General features: G+C 45.0%; 1 protein-coding gene across 1 annotated transcript; it reads right to left on the bottom strand.

Annotated features, from left to right (window-relative positions):
- Nucleotides 1-475: 475 nt before the first annotated feature.
- Nucleotides 476-14824, bottom strand: MAP3K14 (mitogen-activated protein kinase kinase kinase 14). The gene is made up of 15 exons (XM_010009963.1): nucleotides 14572-14824; nucleotides 13956-14025; nucleotides 12468-12678; nucleotides 11732-12340; nucleotides 10524-10661; nucleotides 8422-8551; nucleotides 7559-7690; nucleotides 7051-7155; nucleotides 6196-6359; nucleotides 5664-5814; nucleotides 4692-5042; nucleotides 3432-3538; nucleotides 2105-2249; nucleotides 1477-1577; nucleotides 476-640 (listed from the first exon to the last, which is right to left on the bottom strand). The coding sequence occupies exons 1-15, from the start codon at nucleotides 14822-14824 to the stop codon at nucleotides 476-478; spliced, it is 2832 nt and encodes a 943-aa protein (XP_010008265.1).
- Between the last annotated feature and the right edge of the window lie 3879 nt (nucleotides 14825-18703).

Here is an 18703-nt window from a genome sequence, read left to right on the forward strand (position 1 = left end):
TGCTGTTTTTCCTCCAGCTAGAGGGAAGTTAGCCAGCTCCCCCTGGCACAACCAACCACAGCTGCACTGAAGATACCCAACCTCCTCCTTCGGGCAAGCCCAGCAGCTACTGGCTTCACCTTGGAGGCTAAGCAACAGGAGTTCTCATCTAATCCCTCTCTGCTCCTGAAAAGCACAATCACATTCCTCTGAAAAGCAGGAATTTCCACCCACCATTCTCAAGCTCAACCTAACACTCACACCCAAAACAAGTAATTCCCACAGTTCTGGGGAACACCTAAGTTCAGGACATGTCTTGGAACTGGATCAGAACAGACAACAGAAGTGAGGCCCGAGAGCAGTGAGCTGCTGAGCCACTATCCTACTTCAGCACAAAACACCAGCAACTGCACTTGGTGCTCCATGGCAGGGGTGGTTGGAAGCTTTTGCAATTCCTTCTTTCAACAAGGTAAAAACCTCCAAAACAGGAACAGCTTCATGGCCTGTTCTCCAGTTGACCGTGTTTGACTCGCCAGGTCCAGCTGACACTGCAGTCAGGGGCGAGGGTGCACTGCAGCTCGATACCAGAGTCGGGGACCTCCATGTCATAGTGAACGGGCTGGCCTTCTTTAGTAACCAGACTGAAAGCAGGGACTGGAATCTGTGAAGCAGAACAGACAGATCTGAGTGGCAGTTCAGGTCTCTTTCAGAACACGATATCCCTCTATCAAACACAGCGAAGAACTTCCCAATCCAAAAAAAGCCCCTGGAGAAAGGCTTGTGCCTGGCAGGAACATCCTAACCTTCTCTCATAAGAAAGTACCTCAGAAACTGGACTAGGTAGCATTTGTTCACCCAGCTGCCAGATTGCCTCACCCAAGTTTCTGACCATCGCTAGTGGTTCCTGAACTGCCTGCGTTTGGGCACAGTGAATTCCTCTGCAGACTCTGTGATGTCCAAAAGAACAGTGTATGCCAAGGACAGCCAGCACCACTGAAACGTTTTCTGGGCTTTGCAACCTCTTTGTTTAGAGATGTTCACCACATTTTGCACTCAGATGAGTCACTGGCCCACAAACACTCAGGAGTTCTTTCAGGGACTGCCAAAGAGGCCCACAGTGAGGTTCACTGCAGTCTGCCAATACCTCCTCCAACCTAACAAGTTGGGAGCATCACAGCCAAACACAGCCCATTTCCCTTAGCTGATATTACTGCTCTTGATGAAAAGTCACATAGTGATTCTTCTATAGGGAGAGGGGAAAGCGTTTATCTTTATAGTCAAGGAGAAGGACTTTTAAGCTGCAGCACAGGTACCTTCTGAGATGGAGATCCCTGTGGTCCTTTTGACAATTAGCAATAGTTTACGATTCAGAAAGCATCTTTGGGTATCACATTCCTAACAGCAGCATTGAAATGACACTACTAAATGTGTCATTAGGAACCTTGAATGGATCTAGGTCACCATTTAAAGGCATTATGAAGCTGCACTGTGTCTCACCTGGCTGCTTATCCCAGTGGCAATGTCTCCCACCTTTGTCCTGTGGAAATCCCTGATGTGTAAATTTTCTCCGCTTAGCAACTGGATCTGGATTTTCACTCCTGAAATGTGCAAGAGAAGTCATTAAACTCTGCTGTAGGCCTAATAACTTCCCAGTCCAACACAGAAAACTTGACTAGCAAGGCACATATATCAGAAGAACTCAGTTTTGACTTTAAGCATTTAATTTAGGTAGGTCTTCCACTGAGCATGGAGGTTTGCTGAAGGCAGCAATGATTCACAGGGCAGAGCTGGATTTAGCAAGAAAGCAGCTGAAGAGATGTATTGATTCACACAACATGCCCTCAAAATTACTTTCTACACATTTCTGGTTATAAAACACATTCTTGCACATGGCAGCTGCACAAGGCAGGGCATACAACGCTGAACCAGGAACTCCTCCGGCTTTTCCTAGACTATACAGACTCGAGTGCCTTCCACCCATCCATCAGCGGGGCAGACGTGGCCTCTTGGCAGTCCTTATGCTGTGCTGACACAGGAACTGAAGGATAAGAAGAGCTCCAAGACTCCAGACCCTCTAGCCACTGAGAAAGTTCTCCCTGGCCAAAGAGTAGCACTTGAGACTCACCATTGAAATAGCTGGGAGTGTCCGTGTGCCGACTGCGGCTCCGCAGGTTGTTCCAGCTGAAGCTCTGTCCATCTGCCTGGCTGCTCCAGGAATGAATCCCAGAGCTCATAGTGTCCCTCACGCTATGAGAGGCCTTCATGGAGTTCTGCAGAAGTAAGTACAAGTTTGGCAAAAGCTCCTAAAGAAAATGAGCTTGCATGAGATTCTACTTTTTCAGGAAGAAAGAAGTAGAAATCCACAGGGATCTAAGGCTGCGCCTTGAGTTAGTTGACATTTACCTGCCATGTAGAAAAGGGCATGAAGAGCAATGAAGCAGTTTGCAGGCGTACTATGATATACTCAATAGGCAAATCAATAATTAGTGGAAGAGTTGGGTGAGAAAAGAGAAGTTTAGCTCACTGAGTGACAGAATAAAGTGTCAAATAGATTTCTAATGTCAGTAAGTGCCAAGTAACACACAGGAAGAACACTGAACTGGATCCTACATCCTCAAGTCATAAAAGGTCAGCCTGACACCACCAGCAGAGTGGTGAGCACCAGAAAAAAGACAAATCTTAGGCTTGGGTATTTGGGGGAAAATAAAACCAAACACAGAACCAAACAAAGCCAGAGTCACATCCCATGCTGCACACTGTGCTGAGTCAGCAGCTGAACTACTGGACACAACTCTGCTCAATCCTCAAAAAGCATTAGAAGGCTGAGAAGAGGAACAGAAATAGGAAACAGAGATGATCACAGTCAGAAATGACTCCTGTAGATGGCAGGCTACACAACTGCGGACTTTCAATCTTTGAACACAATGACTGAAGGGCTTAGGTCCTTCCCCGGTTCAATAAGGCTTGTTCAGTGTCTCTCTGGTATTCCCTTATGAACCTTATGAACACCAGAGATAGAGCAAACAGAAGCAATTACACTTAGTATTTAAGTAACTTACACCATGTAAGTCACTAGTATGAACGGGTTAAAAAAAGATCCATAGGCTGGGGATGAATACCCAGGACCAGGGTCTCTGTTCATCTGCCCTGTTCTTCTGGTCTTTTCCCCTAACCATCCTTTGACCCTGGGCTGCACAGCTATTTGGTCCAAATTCATCACTGCTTCTTCAGTTCCCTTTTTCTGCATAGAGAAGGTCAAGGCTGCTGAGATTTTTCCATATCCACATGCTTGACACTTCCTACCAGTAAGCAGCATAGGAGAGCAACTGGAGGAAAGGGAGCCATGCTGGGCAGTAAACTGGAGGAACAACCACAATCCTAAATACCCAACTGTCCAAGGACAAAGGTTACCCTGCAACCCTCCAGTCCCCCCAGCATCCATCTACACTCACTTTCTCACTGGCATCTGACACAAACGGGCTGTCAATGCTGAGACATGAAAGCATTTGTTCTTGCTCTTCCAGCGAGTAAGGCTGTGAAAGGCTGTCCAAAAACAGTTCTGCAAGCAAAAGGAAAGAGAAGGAAGACATTTCCAATGTTTCCTTTCCTGCCTCCCCGCTCTATTTACAGTTACTGTAATTAATATCCAAAGTTTATTCAACATTATTTAATGAATGTTGATATTGGTGTCTACAAAACACATGGCACACCATTCCTCTGCTAAGCAGAGGCTACGGCCACCACTGTGGAAACAGAGCCAGAAAGGAGATGAATTGTGCAATGACTTGCAAAATGAGAGAGAGGCAGCACTAGCGCCAAGAATTTCCCAGTTCTTGCCTATTATGTCACTTAGGAGTCTTCACTCTAAATCCATTCACATTATACCCACAGAAAGGTCAAACTTATGTATCCAACTCCTTTAGTAACTTGCACTGATAATATCCAGACCTTACAAGGCTGCTGAAGATCCAAAGCCATGTGAGAAGAAAGCTAACCCTCAGCAACCCCTAGAATGCCATTCCTCAGTTCCATGACAAGTTAGACTTCAAGATACATTTTTCCTAGCTTGAAGTTTTCAATTCATTTCCAAAGACTAGAAAATATGGAATTAAAAAATGTAAAGGTTGAGTTATATTGGGGCAATGGAATTGGACTGCTCCTTCCCTCATTTCCACACTGAACTCACTGCAAGTTTTCTAATTCTGGTTTGCTGCTGGTAATCAAATTCAGGGGCTGGTGGCTCTAAGTTTTCCAAGGCAACAAAACAGCTGCAAACTGATTTCAACTGTACTGCTTCATTTGACATCTCCCATCCAACAGGCTTATCCTTTGATTGAAAGAATAGTGTTTGAAAACCTAACATTTCAGATGAAGTTGGAATGCAGACCCCGCTTATATGGTGCACATAAGCACAAGTCTGACACTGGTTGTTTCCCGAGAGGTTCTTGCACCTCTCACAGAAGTTCCCTTCACTGTTCAGAGAGTAGAAGGAAACCCTGATCACTACCTTTGTGGCATATTTAATTGGTTAAGAACTACTACTTTGGGTAATTCAAAGGAAGGATGAGCAATTTGTGTAACGAGAGAGGAACTATGACCAAAAATGACATCTAAGCTCAAAACCCAGAAATAACTGTCAAGAGGCCAAAAGAAAGCAGTTGTATTTTGATCATGCTCAAAAAGCTGAATTCCCTCCATAGCCCATCACTTACCTATTTCCAGCTGCTGAAGCTCTTGCTCTGAAATGGTTGTTGTTCTCTCCACATGACCGCAGCTCTTCAGGGGGAGAGGAGTTGAGGCAAGAGATGGAGGATCCCAGGCCTCAGGTAACTCCTTGCACACATTCCAAGGTGTTTCCTCGACCTCCTCTGTTTGCTCCAGAGATGGCGGTGGTAGGACAGGGCTTGCACAAGAAACTTTGACTGGCAATTTTGGGTCAGAACCAGTCTCAGAGACTGGGCTCACTGTGGGGGACAGGGATGTCTGGGGAGTGTTTTCTTTGTTCAGAGATAAATGCCTAGGCTCTCTGTATTCGCCTTTCCAGGGGCTTCTCACACCTCCCACTACAAAAAGTAAAAAGCACACAAACATTACAAACTAGAGACAAAACAAAAGAGGCAGAAGTTTTTCTTCACACAAAGAGTTTCTGAACTGTATCTTGCTGTCAAATACCCAGCATCTTCAGAAGACAAAACCAGACCACCTCTACAGCTCCTGCTGTATTGCAGAACCTTACAGCAGGGTTAACTCGGAATAAATGATGGATAGTCTTAGAGGCAAAATCAGAGCACAAGTAGGAGTTTCAATTCAGGACGCAATAAACCCCTGCTTTCAGTTTTGCTGCATACCAGACTCCAGCTCAATGGGTGATACTTCAGCTGAACATGAGCCCAGCCACAGCACACACCTTAATAAACCCACATGGAGCAGAACATTGGCTGCTTCAAGCAGAGAACGAAGAGCATGTGACAGCACACAGGGAATTTTACTTCATTTGGGTGAGAAGCATGTGGCTGTGGGCAAAAGCCATCAACACAAAAAGATCCATCAATGCTGAAGCCTGTGAAAATGACATCCTGAGCAGTAAAACACACTGGTATTTCCCAGAGGGCCATTCTGACATAACTAGCAACTGGCTACTGTACCAGTGTGGGTAAGAAGCTTTAGATACAGGACATTTCTACCTTCTTCAAGTGCAACACTGGTTTTAGTTTTCAGTTCAGACGCAGATGCTCTCTGAAGAGGCTCTTTCTCCAGACCCATTTTAATAACCTCAGCAGTGAGAGGGTTGCAGGAAGGTGGAATTTCCCTCAGAGGAGGTGGCTCTTTAGCTATCTGTGTAACAAACAGGAAGTGAAAGAGGTTAGACCAGAGAAGCTTCATTTGATTTCAGAAAGGTTCTTCCCACCCTGAAAGCGTTTCCAACTGAAATGACAGCATTAAACAAGAGACCTGAGCAGTAAGTTTATTACAGATGAATGGCTAAAAAGTCACACCCAAGTCATGAGCAGGATATGAACGAAACAGCCCAAGCATGTGTAATACCCAGCAGTCGAAGAGGCGTAAGAAATGATCAGCTTCCAAAGCAAGGCTGGCACCATTTAGATGCCCAGCTGGCTCTCAGCCAGCCTTCCTGAAATGACAGCTCTCTACCTACACATCATGAGATCCTGCAGGCATATGTACCTTTTACTGGAGATATCTTGGGTCGCTTACCTTTAGACAGAGTGGGTGATTGTAATACTGGGTCCAAGGGTGGCACCCATTAAGCATATGCAGCATCATACAGCAACTGCTCCAGACATCCACTTTGGAGTCACAACGCTTTCCCATGACCACCTCCGGAGCCATGTGAGTCTCTGTGCCAGGCACATAGTTCCCTAAAACCATTCAAATAAAACTCAGTGCATGGAAACTAGAGAATTGTTCTAATGCAACTGCTGGGAAGCCTAAGGCAGCCTCCTTGTTTTTCCAGTTAAAGTGAGAAATAAGTCATCTTAACCCAAAAAGCAGCACTGTGTGCTCTTATAAGCTTATAGGCTACATTTCCATATCAGTCCCATCCCTTACACACAGAATAAGTATTAATCTCCCCTTCCAAGCAAATTTGGGAGGGGAAACATGATGTTTTACTGGTGAGCTTGGCACAAGAAAACATCCTTCTCTTTCAACAGCTGCATTAAGAAGCACTGTAAAGCTTAACTGCCCGAAAGTCAGAGAGGAATTTTGATTTAGGATCCTTCCCCAGCTGTTTAGTGAGGTTACATCACAAGCCAGAGTTAGAATTTTAAGTTTCAGTGTAGCTTCTTGAAGGGACAAAACACAGACCATAGTATGCTGACAAAAAACCACAACAGCTTTCTAGACTGGGACGTAAGGACCACCTTCCAACCTGAAGTTCATTTTAGCTGTCAGTGGGATACCTCAGGGTAAGATCAGTAAATGCGACACTACGAGCAACATTAAGTCTGGGAAATGCAGCTGCTTGCAAATTAGCTAAACATAGGTGCTCAAAGAAGAAAGAAGGAGTCAGAAGGGCAACTCTTTACAATCACAGCAGAAAATCCTTACCTGTGACCAAGCACTTCCCCAGGCCATCTGGATGGAGGTGAGCGGAGTGACCGAAGTCGCACAGAAGAGCCCTGCTTCCATCATCAGACAAGAGCACGTTTTCCGCTGGCAATGAGAAGATTTGAATTAGTCTCCTTTGTATTATGGTCACTGAGATGGAAAAAAAGCCCAAAGCCCATAGAACTACAGTTTTTTGGGCCTCATCCAAGGTCTGTTACTCCTATGAAGCACCACTGCTTAAGCAACTACACAACTATAATTATCTGCCCCGGAGATTCTTTTACCCAGTGGTGGGGCAGCCTGGGCAAACAGCCTGTCAGAGCCACTGGATGACAGAGAGGTGACAAATATGATATGTTCAGCTGTTTAGAACCAAGTTAAGCTCTAACCTCAAATGTAAAGCTGAAAATCTAGTAAATAACCTTTAGCCACTCAGTAATTCAATCTCCAAGCAGTTTGCCTCTATCAAGAAAAAGAGAAGAACAAGGTACCTTAAGTACCAGCCTACCTTTTACATCTCCATGGAGAATGTTTTGAGCATGAAGATACTCCAAGCCCTCTAATGCCTGGCCCAAATAACTGAGGGCTCTGTCCTCTGGCAGGCAGCCACTCTGTTTAATTAGCTGACCTAGTGAGCCACCTAGAAAGGAATCCAGAGAGTCCATGTTAGCTTATCTTTAAATTCTTCCCAGCATCATCAGCACTCCTCGTGGTTTCTGATGAAGAAACAAGAGCTGTCAGGTCTGACAGCCCTTATCTTCCACACTTGGGCCTGTTCCTTTTTGGTTATTCCCAGAGTTCTTACTGCCCACAGAAACTGGCCCCTTTCATGGAGCCTTTCGCTTAGTGTCAGTTTAATGGTCTTGCTTTGTATCACAAGCAACTACTCTGTGAGCAGATCAGACATTTCTAGGTGCCACTGATCACCAGCCAATTCTTCACAGGCTCTATTTATCATGGTCCTCACTAGAGAAAGAGGATCAGGTAACAGCAGAACCCAGGTTTGCTTGTACAGAATCCCCTTTTCCAGTACAATGTGCTTTACATGGTACCATGGAAACAAACATGAAAGCAAGAACCAGCACCTGCGATGTGTTTTAGTGAGAACTTGCAGCTGCTGGTCAAGAGATGCACATCTTGAACTGGAGTGAGACAGGACTAGGAATTTTTCTCCCTCCAGAAAGACCATTGCCATGTACCAGCAGGGGTTACACACACTTATCCCAATCCATTCCGGAATGAACACTAGGGACACTCTGGATACACCAAAGAATTAACAGATTTATAACCAGGGCAGGAGGAAGGAGAGATCAATGTCCACTGCATTCAGTGGTTACAATGGGACTTCCACTGTGGTTGTTCCTTTCTCACCCTCCATCAGCTTCATGAAGATGGTCACCCATGGTCCTTCCTTCACAGCTCCGTACAAAGGGACAACTTTAGGACTTGTCACTGCAGCACATGTTGTTAGCTCCTCTGCACGGAAGTGTTCAACTTGTACCTACAGAAACAAAGAAGCAGCACTGAACAGATTGTGATGAATCCTGAGTGAACTGTCCCTCTCTGATGCTCGGCTCAGAGTGTCCTGCACTGTCCAACAGCAGAGGTAGAAGGATGACCTTCATTAACAGAAATCAATGGGTACAGCAATAAGTGGGAACACTCAGAATGATTCTGAACAAGGATGATGTGAGCCCCTAAATCCTCAGTGTCTGAGTGAAGACTTGTCATAAAGGAGCCAGGTTGCAATTCCTCCAGCTTGTAGCTGGTAACTTCAGAAGGTAAATTCTGTCTCAGTTCAGAAGATAACACTGACAACTGGAGCATTCTGCTTTTATGAAAGAGGAAAAAAAATTAAGGATGGTGCAATACTTGGCAAAAAATAAACCTCCCCCAAACCAGGAGGGAATATGAACTATGGCCACAAGCAGTGATCCACACTATCACCTTTTCAGCCTGCACAGAGAAACGGTTAAAGAAAAACTCTATTCACTAAGTTTACCCAAGCAAAATAAACCAAGAATTTGCTAAAGCCCAGAAGGAAAACATGAGTCATTAAGGTTCTGTTGGGAAAAGGATGTATCACATTTCCTCACTGTCAGCAATCCAGCTCTAGCTAGTTTTCTTTAATCTTGAGAATTTGGAGAGCAGGTGCTTACAACACCAAGTCTGGTGAAAGAAGGTCAGGTAGTCCCCTTTTAACACAGGCAGACAGTAGGAACTGAAGATAGTTGCTCCAGTAAAACAAAACCACTCTTCATTCCTGAAAATATACCCCACCAGGAACAGCTATTTCTCCTAAAAATGTATTTGCAAAATAGATAATCAATGTAAGCAGTTACATCCTGTCAGGAAACAAGCTGGTCATGTTGCCACAAAATCCCACATCTAAACCAGGAGGATGCAGAATAGGAAATACATATGTATGCTTTAAATATGTTTGCTTCTATACAGCTGGCAAACGAAATGGTTAAAAACCTGGACAAGCTGGCTTAGTCTTGCCACTTCCACCTTTCCACAGGCAGTGCAGCAAGCTGAGCCCAGATGCAAGTAAGAAAAAGCAAACATTTTAAACTGAAAAACACAAGCTCCGATGCTTTTTGCACCTTAACGTTTTTATACCCGAGACAAACGCTTCCCACACACCTCTTGAAGTTTTCTATTGGAGTAATGTGAGAACCATCAGGTCACAGAGGGGGTGAAACTATTCAAGTGTTAAGTTCAAACCAAGTAGTTTACTTTCTCATCATCTACTTGCATTATCACTCTGCCTTCACCTCTGAGGCGCCCCATGGCTGCCTACAAACCAATACCCTCACTCCAGTTATGCTCCACACACTTCATACGTGGTATGACAATGGCGTATCTTGGTGTACAATGGATTATTATGCCAACTTCTGGAAAAATACACATCCTCTGCTTCATCTGGAACAGAATCACCTCATTACAACATGCCAGTATTGCATATGACACTTACTGAACAGACGAAAGCTCTCTCCAATTTAAGTGCCTATCAACTGCCTTATTTTGTCCTACTTTATTCCTTTTTCAACAGAGAAGCACCTGCCATGTCACCATTTACACTAGACATGTTTTCAGATGGGAACAGTTAGATAAGCAAACAACTCCCACAGCTGATTCTCCTCCGCAGTCACTAGGAACATGCTTCCCATCCTTCTGAAAGCCTGACTCTCCTGGTGTATCTCAGCACACAACCCCAGATCCCCTGCAGCACACTTTGAAGGCCAAATGAACTATTTCTGGCTGCTAAGCTTGACCCCCTCCCCGTGCACATACTCCAACTGCTGCTTCTCTCCATGCCATCAGTTTTTCCTTGGACAGAACCACAGGAGCATTTCACTGTGACTGTACAATAAGCTACCTTCAGTCTATGGCAGCTGGAAAGAGAAGGTTTTTTCTCCATAAGCTTTCTCGTGTCAGGACCCCCCCCCTGCTTTCTCACACATAATTACCTTTTTGGCAGCACACTGAAAGCCTGTCTGTTTGTCCTCTATTTTGTACACTTCTCCAAAAGAGCCAATGCCCAAAGAACCATGACACTTGGTCCAATGAACCTCTTCTCGGTACTCATAATCCACTGGCTTTAGTCTCTGGAAATCAGAAATCAAGATGATTTAGTTTCTGAGAATCAGAAAACAAGAGGAAGCAAGGAAAGGAACTCTTAAATATTGAGCTCCACAAAGATCAACATTCTCAGGCAAAGATACCACTGCACCTCTCTAAATATCCCTGTCAAAATTACTTCTGTCACAGGCTTGAGATGAAATGATATGGGAGAACCTACTTGATTTCTGTGGGCTCTGTTTGATCTAAATGAGTGCACCCCATTGCTGTAAAGAAAGCCCACCAGTGTCTGGACAGCTTTGGAGCTCCAAACTATTCCCTTCACATGCAGGACATAACTACAAAGCTAAATCCCACAAACAAAACAAGATTGACTAAATGTAGACATCTGTGTGTGAGCTAAACCTTTTTTATAGTCAATAGACTGAGATCATGCCTTAGGTCTCAGTGTAAACATATTCAGGCAAGTGAGTGATACCCTGAACTCCACTGACAATACTGACAGGGGCACACTCATTCCAGAGAAGAGACCTCTAAGAGGAGTTGAAGATGGAAAGACACAACTGAAGGCAGAAGAAATAAATCATGCCTCTAAGATTTACATGCATTTGCTAGGCCCAAGCCCTGCACTTGGCAAGGGACAATGGGCAAGTTGCTGGCTTCCTACCAGAAGCAGCAGACGTGCTTTTTGCACCTTCACAATCTCCATGTCCCCAGTTGCTGTCTGTGTGACAGTCCAGGCCACCTGTAGCCAATGAAATATTGCAGCCTGTTCACCTGAATGGATCGAGTTCCCTCAGAGAGAAACAGAGAAGTCATGTCTGAAGACGGACTAAGCACAGAAACACTTCCATAGACAAGCATGAATATTTTGTGAATGAGCAAATAAATTAGGGCCACCAGTCTAAGACAGGGCTTTATACCCTGCAAAAACCAGAAGCACATCTTTAACTGGCAGTCTTCCACCATCTCAAGAACCATTCAGAAAACTCAGTGTTGTTACAGAAGTGAGCACATGGATGCAGATTCCCTCCCTTCTGAAGCCCAGGAGGTATTCTGCCTTCCACCACACTAGTGTGTAGGGTCAGAAGATCACCTCAGTAAGTAGCACGCCTTCATTTTCATCTGCTTCATGATACTGTTCCTTCGGGTCCAGAGCACCTCCTCTCCACGTCTTGGCGAGGCTGGCTAAATTCTGTGGTTCACCAAGACTCACGCTCCCCTTCAAGGCATCCACCAAGTATTCCTCCACAGAAATCTTGTCTGAGCTGGTTTTCATGGACTGGTTGATGCATTTGGAGAAACTATATTCTAAGTTTAGGCCAGATAAGCGATGCTCACTGTCTTGATAGTTGAGATCACCGTGGAAGTTTGTCTCCAGAGCATTTTGTTTCATGGCATGGAGAGGACTGTCCAGACGTGGGAAATGAGGGGGTATTATATTATAGGGAAAAGGATGGAGAGTTTCAGGCTGTGGAACACTGTCCCTCTGATAGTGCCGTTTCCAAACATGATTAAGGCACTGAATAGGGCTAATCAACTTATGCAGTTCTGCTTTGTACTGGCTCCTTGGGGAGTGGAGTTTGCCCATGGACAGCACTTTCTCAGGTTTCTCAAAAGGCAATGGATCATAGAGCGAGTCCTTGTTAAATTCTGAAACCCAAAAACTGTTTCTGTAAGGAGTATTTTGGTGTGATTCATCCTCCTAGAAAATAAAACCAAACACCACAGCTGAGCAAGAACCTCAACACAGCCACCCACAATTCAACCAAGACCTGCTAGGAGCTTGCAGGGGTCCCAACAGTACAAAAGGGAGGCTTAAGGAGTCTCACCTGGACAGGAATTGGAGTGCAGCTCTCTTGCTCTGGAGTCCTGGGACCTCGCTGGCCAGCAGCCACTGTTTGTATTTTCAGCTTGGATCTTTTCTTGTGACGTTTCTTTCTTGTCTTCCCACGCTGCCTCCCCCTCCAGCAGGTAGGAGCCATCTTCCCCTCCCTTGCATGGGCCACATTGTTAGGGATTTGATCGAGGCTGTCTGAGCGGCTACTGGAAACCAAAAGGCATGAAGGCTCTTAGATCTGACGGTGAAAGCACACCTCCAGTTAATAACTCTGACCCACAGAACAAGAATCAGCAATTCTGCCTTCTGAGAATTAAAGAACAGAGAGCTAGAACATCACATTTTGCTTTCTAATACATAACATTTGTTTGTAGATTATGCATCAGTGCAATCTATTAAAATAATGGTTAAAATTAATCGAAGTGTTCATAATATGAACATCAGCTCTACTTGAGAGCAAAATAGACTCTGCACCAAAGATGACTAAGTGCACTTAAATAAAATAGCTTCAAAACCCCCAGGATTTTCTGGCATGCAAAGCGCAATACTCTGATGTGATTTCTAGGAATGTGTAGATATACAAACCAGCACAGGCCAACACTAGCTGGGGGTCTGTACAAGGGGAAATCAATACCAATCATAGTAATTAGATTTTTTTAATCAAGTTGGTAATAGGAAACAGATTATTTGTCTTCAAATGAAGAAATTGTAATTGTTCTCTTGATTCAGAACTGAACAGTGATGCAGTTCACACCAACATTGCTGTCTCCATCTTTTCCTGCTATGCACCACTGAGCTCTGAAACATCCAATGAGTGGAGTTCTAGGTGATGGTTTTGCCTGAACATACAGCTGGCATGCATTCCATATAACCCCCCTCACAAATGGGTCCCTCTGCATTTCTTCAATTGGTTCACGGGACAACGTCACAGGCAGCGAGCAGTGTCAAACCTTAAACCTCATAAGGCCAGATTCAGTGTCTGAAAGCTGCTAGAAAACAGGCAGCACCCAATTCTATATCCCAGTCAGCCCCTTCAGACAGTGCTGGAGCTGCTTAAGAAAGCTCCAGTATGTGCCCCAACAGGGCACAAGTTCTTCCTGAAGAAGGAAGTGGCTCCCACAAAAGCAAGTTCCAGCCTGTCATTTTTCCATCACAGCTGTTACTCCCCCTTTACCACTTTCAGCTTCTCTTCACAACTCTCTCTCTGTTGCTGATGCTGTCATTAAGCAAAGGTTCTTCTCTCAGCCCCCTTTATTTAACCTCCCCAGAAGCAGTTCCTTTTTCTCAGGACTACTTCTAGCAGCAGCCCAAGTTTCCCACAACTTTCAAAGATAATGGTGTAACATGAACCTCAGAGAGAAGAGCTCAAACAGGAGTGTTTTGGGGAAGACATACTGGAAGCACACATTGCTGGTGTGACTTGAAACCAGCCAGCAGACATAGCAGTGAAGGTGGGTATTCATGTTAAGAGGTCTCTCACCTGTAACGCTTACTATGAGCAATAAAGGATCTCTCTGATAAAGTGGGGCTGAACTCCTGACTGTTTTCACCTGTGTGAAAGAAAATAAGATCATCACATACCTCCAATGCCAGGCAAAATCTCTCCTAGTAACAAGTGCACTAAGAAACCAACTTGCTAAATCAAACAGTGATCCAGACAAATCACCACACAGTCGTGCCACACCACCCACACTACATCCTTCCTCCCCCAGCACTGTGATCTCCTGATCCTCCAGCTCTTTCCCACCTGACAACTTTGGTTTAGTTCTCTTTTTCTTCGCCCCTTTTTTAAAACACCTCTCAGAAGTCAGTCAAGGACAGATGAGCCAGCAGGACACTGATCTATACTCAAAGCAGCTCGGTGCAGTGGCCTCATGCTGTTCTGTTATCTATGTTTTATTCAGTGGACCCTGCCACATTATTAGGAGATTTCATGAGCTTCCTAAATAGAGACTGGGATGTGTCACCTACTCCACCCTACTTGGGATTACAAATAGATTTCATCTCAGCTCTCCAGGAGTGCAAAGCGAGTGAAATCTCATACTGCATTACACATTCCTTTTCCTCAATGAAGAGCAGACTGCCCTCCTACTTACATTCTGCTTGGGCAATAATAGAAATTGATGCACAGCCTCCTTCTGTTTCTTCTTTTGCTGTTCCTTTGGTGATTACATCATTCAGGATTTTCCACTGACTGTGGAAGATGACCTTCTTTGACTCTTCTACTTTGCAAACACTGCTCTGCTTTTCACTTGCTGTCTCATTCAGCCCCTTGGTAGCCGTGAGCTCCTTCTTGTGCTTGACGGCTGGATCAGGAGCTTCCTGGCACGTAATTCCCATCACTGCCATTTCCCAGGTTCAGAGAGTCACTGAGAAAGAACAAAACACCAAAGCAAAACACTTGTCAAAAACACTTCACAGGCAGAAGCGGCTTCAAGTACACAAGAAGCAGGAGACTGCTGAAGACATCAGATCACTAAATAACTTAATCCAAATCAAGGACCTACCCAGCCTCTGAGCATGGTGCTAAGAACCCAAGACTGTCAGCTCCCCATCCACAGCTGTACCACTGAAGAGCTGAATAATCAGTGTTATTCTCAGTACCAGAAAGACAAGACCACACAGGTTTCAGAGGGAGATTATTTCTTGGTATATTCTCTTTAGTTAAACACAAACAGTGAAACTATATAAGAAAGGGAACTCCTGGGTCACTGAACAGGAAGAATATTCACACCAAAAATAATGGGAAAAAGACATGAAAGATTTTCTCCTAGAGTGCACCCAGCAGAAGTTACGCTGTGCTCTCACACCACATAAAATGGCCATCAAATCCTGCTCATTGCTTTCTTCCTTGTACTCAGTCACCCTTAAATCCTTTTCTCAGTTCTCCTTCCAATGAAACCAGGCTAGACAAGCAGCCTGCCCGTACAGAGCTCCTCCCTCGCTCCCCTTCCTTCCCCTTAATCACCAATAGCTTTTGAAATCCTTGGTCAAGCCCAACAAAAGCAGAGCTCTTCCAGTGCACAGGATTAATGCACGTTGGTGCTGGCTGGAGGACAGGGCTGGTGCTGGAACAGAGGATCCCTCTGCCTGGCAGCAGCTGGCGAGTCAGTCAGCACAGGCTGCTGACCAGTGAGCAGAAATGTAGCTCCAAACAAGTCCCAGCACATGCCAAATCTTGGCCAATTGGCAGCACAGAGGAAGGTGGAAGGGAGCCAGGGATGGAAAAGGAGAAGCAGAAAGAAGCGTGGAAGTAAGATACTGTGGGATATTGCGGGTGAAAAGCAGGAACGTGGAGAGTTCGGAGTTCCCTGCAGCCACACTGAGCACAAGCCCACAGGACAGGCTTTGGTTTAGCCCCTGAGCTCCTCACCTCAGATTCTAGACCAGTTAAACCCGTTGTTTTCTTTTAAACCAGAATATGCTCTATTGGCCCTTACCCGCAGAGGTCACTTCCCTCTGCCAGTGCTCCCACAGCTCAAGCACAAGATCTCACCATTTCCACCATTAAACACCCATGAAAACTCAGCCAGCTCAGCAATACTCCTACAGGTGTTAAGCACCACGAGCACAGTGTAAGACAAGGAGCAGGGACATCTGAACAGAGGCCAACAAAGCCAAGATCTCAGCTCTGTTACAGGAGCACATCTTTGAGGCTCGTCAGTTTAAATCTGCACCAGGGATATTTCCTCTTCCTTTTTTCCCTCCTCTGCCTTGAACAGCTGCCTGGGGCAACAGGATACTGACTCCAACAGGCTCCTGGCAACAGCGAGCTCAGCCAGGAAAATGACTAAACCAGAGGGTGCTCCATAAAGGACCCCCAAGGAAAGGGGAAGGGAGCTGTTCGGGAGCCAAGTGCCTGAACCTTGCTGTGGTGTGTAAATGAGTCACCTAACAACCTGGCAGGTAGACAAGGAAAGTCAACAATGACCACATTCAGTGGCTGCACAGAGAACAGCTGCTGTGCAAAAGAAGTGCTGATGACAGTATCCCACTCATTACACCCGTCCCACTCCCTCTCCTCTACAGAAATTATGTCAAATCTCAGTGCTGTAAAATAATCCCTTGGAGCAGCAGAAAGAGAGCCTGCCAGATGACTAACCCAAGCCACCAGTGACCAAACTGACAAGTTGAGAGCTATTTTTATACTCACTCTCTCCTGATTTGCATTAACTCTGTCTCTCCTTGCCCTCCCCTCCCCTTCAAGGACCTTCAAGGTCTGCAGCACCAACCCATCCCCATCGCCAAAGAATACGTAATTCTACCAGTCACTCCTCAGCTTAGTTAAAAGACAACAGAGGAAGAAGGGGAGAAGCAAAACTGCCTGTCCTTGGTCGCCCTCTGAAATGGAAAAGAATAACAAGGAAACATTACTGAGATTAAAGTCAACAAAGCACATACCTCACTTGCAGAATGAAACAAAAGTAAGGGGTAGCTATTGTAAGCAACGTCCTCTAACAGAGCAGCCACCAGCACTCAGACAGTTTAATGTGTGACTCAGGTCTACAAGGCTGTGTAGGCACAGAAGCTGCAAGCCCAGCCCAGTTTAACTGTTGCTGCACAATCTTTGGGTCCTCAGAAGAATCAAAACCCAACTATTTTTCATGGTACGTACAACAAAGCACAGTTGCCAGATTAAAAACAGTAACAGAACTTTGTGATCAGTTTGGAAGCCTCACTTCTCTTGCAGCTGCATATTCAAAACTGACCACGGCAGACTCGGCGCAATGCACTTGGAGGGGTGGCACAAAGCATTCACAAGCCCTATTAATTTGGACATAGGCACTTGGTCTCTCAGGTCCAGGCCCCATGTTCAGCCCTTCTCAGAGAAGTTCTAGATGAAAGGGAGCCTTAGGAGCAGTAAATGGGTACCTGAGGTTCCACAGCAAGACCACTAAGAACAGGATTTACTCACATGAGACAAGCTGGAGCTGTGGTTTCAGCTGCCTATTTACTTGCCACCACTCCAGGATGAGCACAGCTTCCTGTACAGACATAAGTTATGTACATGCAACATGAGGAGCTTCAAGTTTGTGAGCTGAAGGATGGTTGTTTCATACCCCAAACTGCTTCTCTAGTTTTCAAAACCTCCTCTCCCTCATCCATGTCACTTAGATTCAACTGTAATTCTTGATTTCAATATCTCTGCCTTTCTTCCTTCTGTAGACGTGTGTATGGGCTTATTATTTTCAAGGAGAAAAGGGGAAGTTGGGGGATGATACAGTAGATAAAAGTGAATACTACACACCTAACCCACGATGGGCTTTTGCTAGCAGCACTGAAGACTACTTGCTCCTTATCTTCACAAAGGTTTTACACTCACCTCTGGTTAACTCATGTCAGTTCTCACTGCTGTAAAAAAGAAAGTGAGTTTTTACAGAATGAAAGCCAAGCACCATATTAGTTGTCTGTGGAGGCAGGGGCAACTCCTCCCTCAAACAATGCCTGTGAGAAGCTAATGGACTGGATAAGATCATCCGAGACTTGTAGGGAGTCAGAATTCAGAAGACACTCAAACATTATTAATGCAAGAGATAACCATGTGCTTTCTACTCCTTTAAAGCCTCCTCCTCCCTCCCTTACCAAGTCCCTCCTCACCCTCTACAGCTCTTTCATCTCAACTAGAAGCTATTTGTGTAGCAGGGACCTTGAAAGAACATCTCTTTTGTTTCATGAAGTTACTATGCATACAGAAAGACTCATAGCTGGAAAAAAGGAATGCAAATACCTCTCCAGCACTAAACCACCCTGCAGCACACCATCACATGGGATCCTGCTTGGTCTGCATGGCTCAGATCTCCTTTGCCAATGGCTTCTTGGAGAATTTCAGTTAATGTTGTATGGAGTAGCCCATAAATTTGGTTAAAAAAGACTTGGGAAAGAGCTTTAAAATATAAGTAAGACTTCCTAAGTCAGCCTATGAAGTATGCCAAGTTCTTCTCCTGGTCTGAGTGTGAATGTTCAGCAGCAGTTTCACATTGACATTTAGTTTAAAGAGAAAAAAAAAGCAGAAAAAAAGTCATGTTGTCTCAGTGAGGTTTCCCACTTCCTTATTGAGCAGAGTTTGATGAACAATACATTAACTTAGGCAGCCTCCTCTTCGGCAGCTGCTAGTGCTTTATTAAAACAACTCAAGTAGCATTTCAGCAATGTTGCTCTGCTGACCACTACAACAAAGCAACAGCTGGGAAGAGCCAGGGATTTATGCATCACTAAAGCATGGAATGT

The sequence above is a fragment of the Nestor notabilis genome, unplaced genomic scaffold, assembly GCF_000696875.1.
Source record: "Nestor notabilis isolate BGI_N333 unplaced genomic scaffold, ASM69687v1 scaffold17292, whole genome shotgun sequence".
NCBI lineage: Eukaryota > Metazoa > Chordata > Aves > Psittaciformes > Psittacidae > Nestor > Nestor notabilis.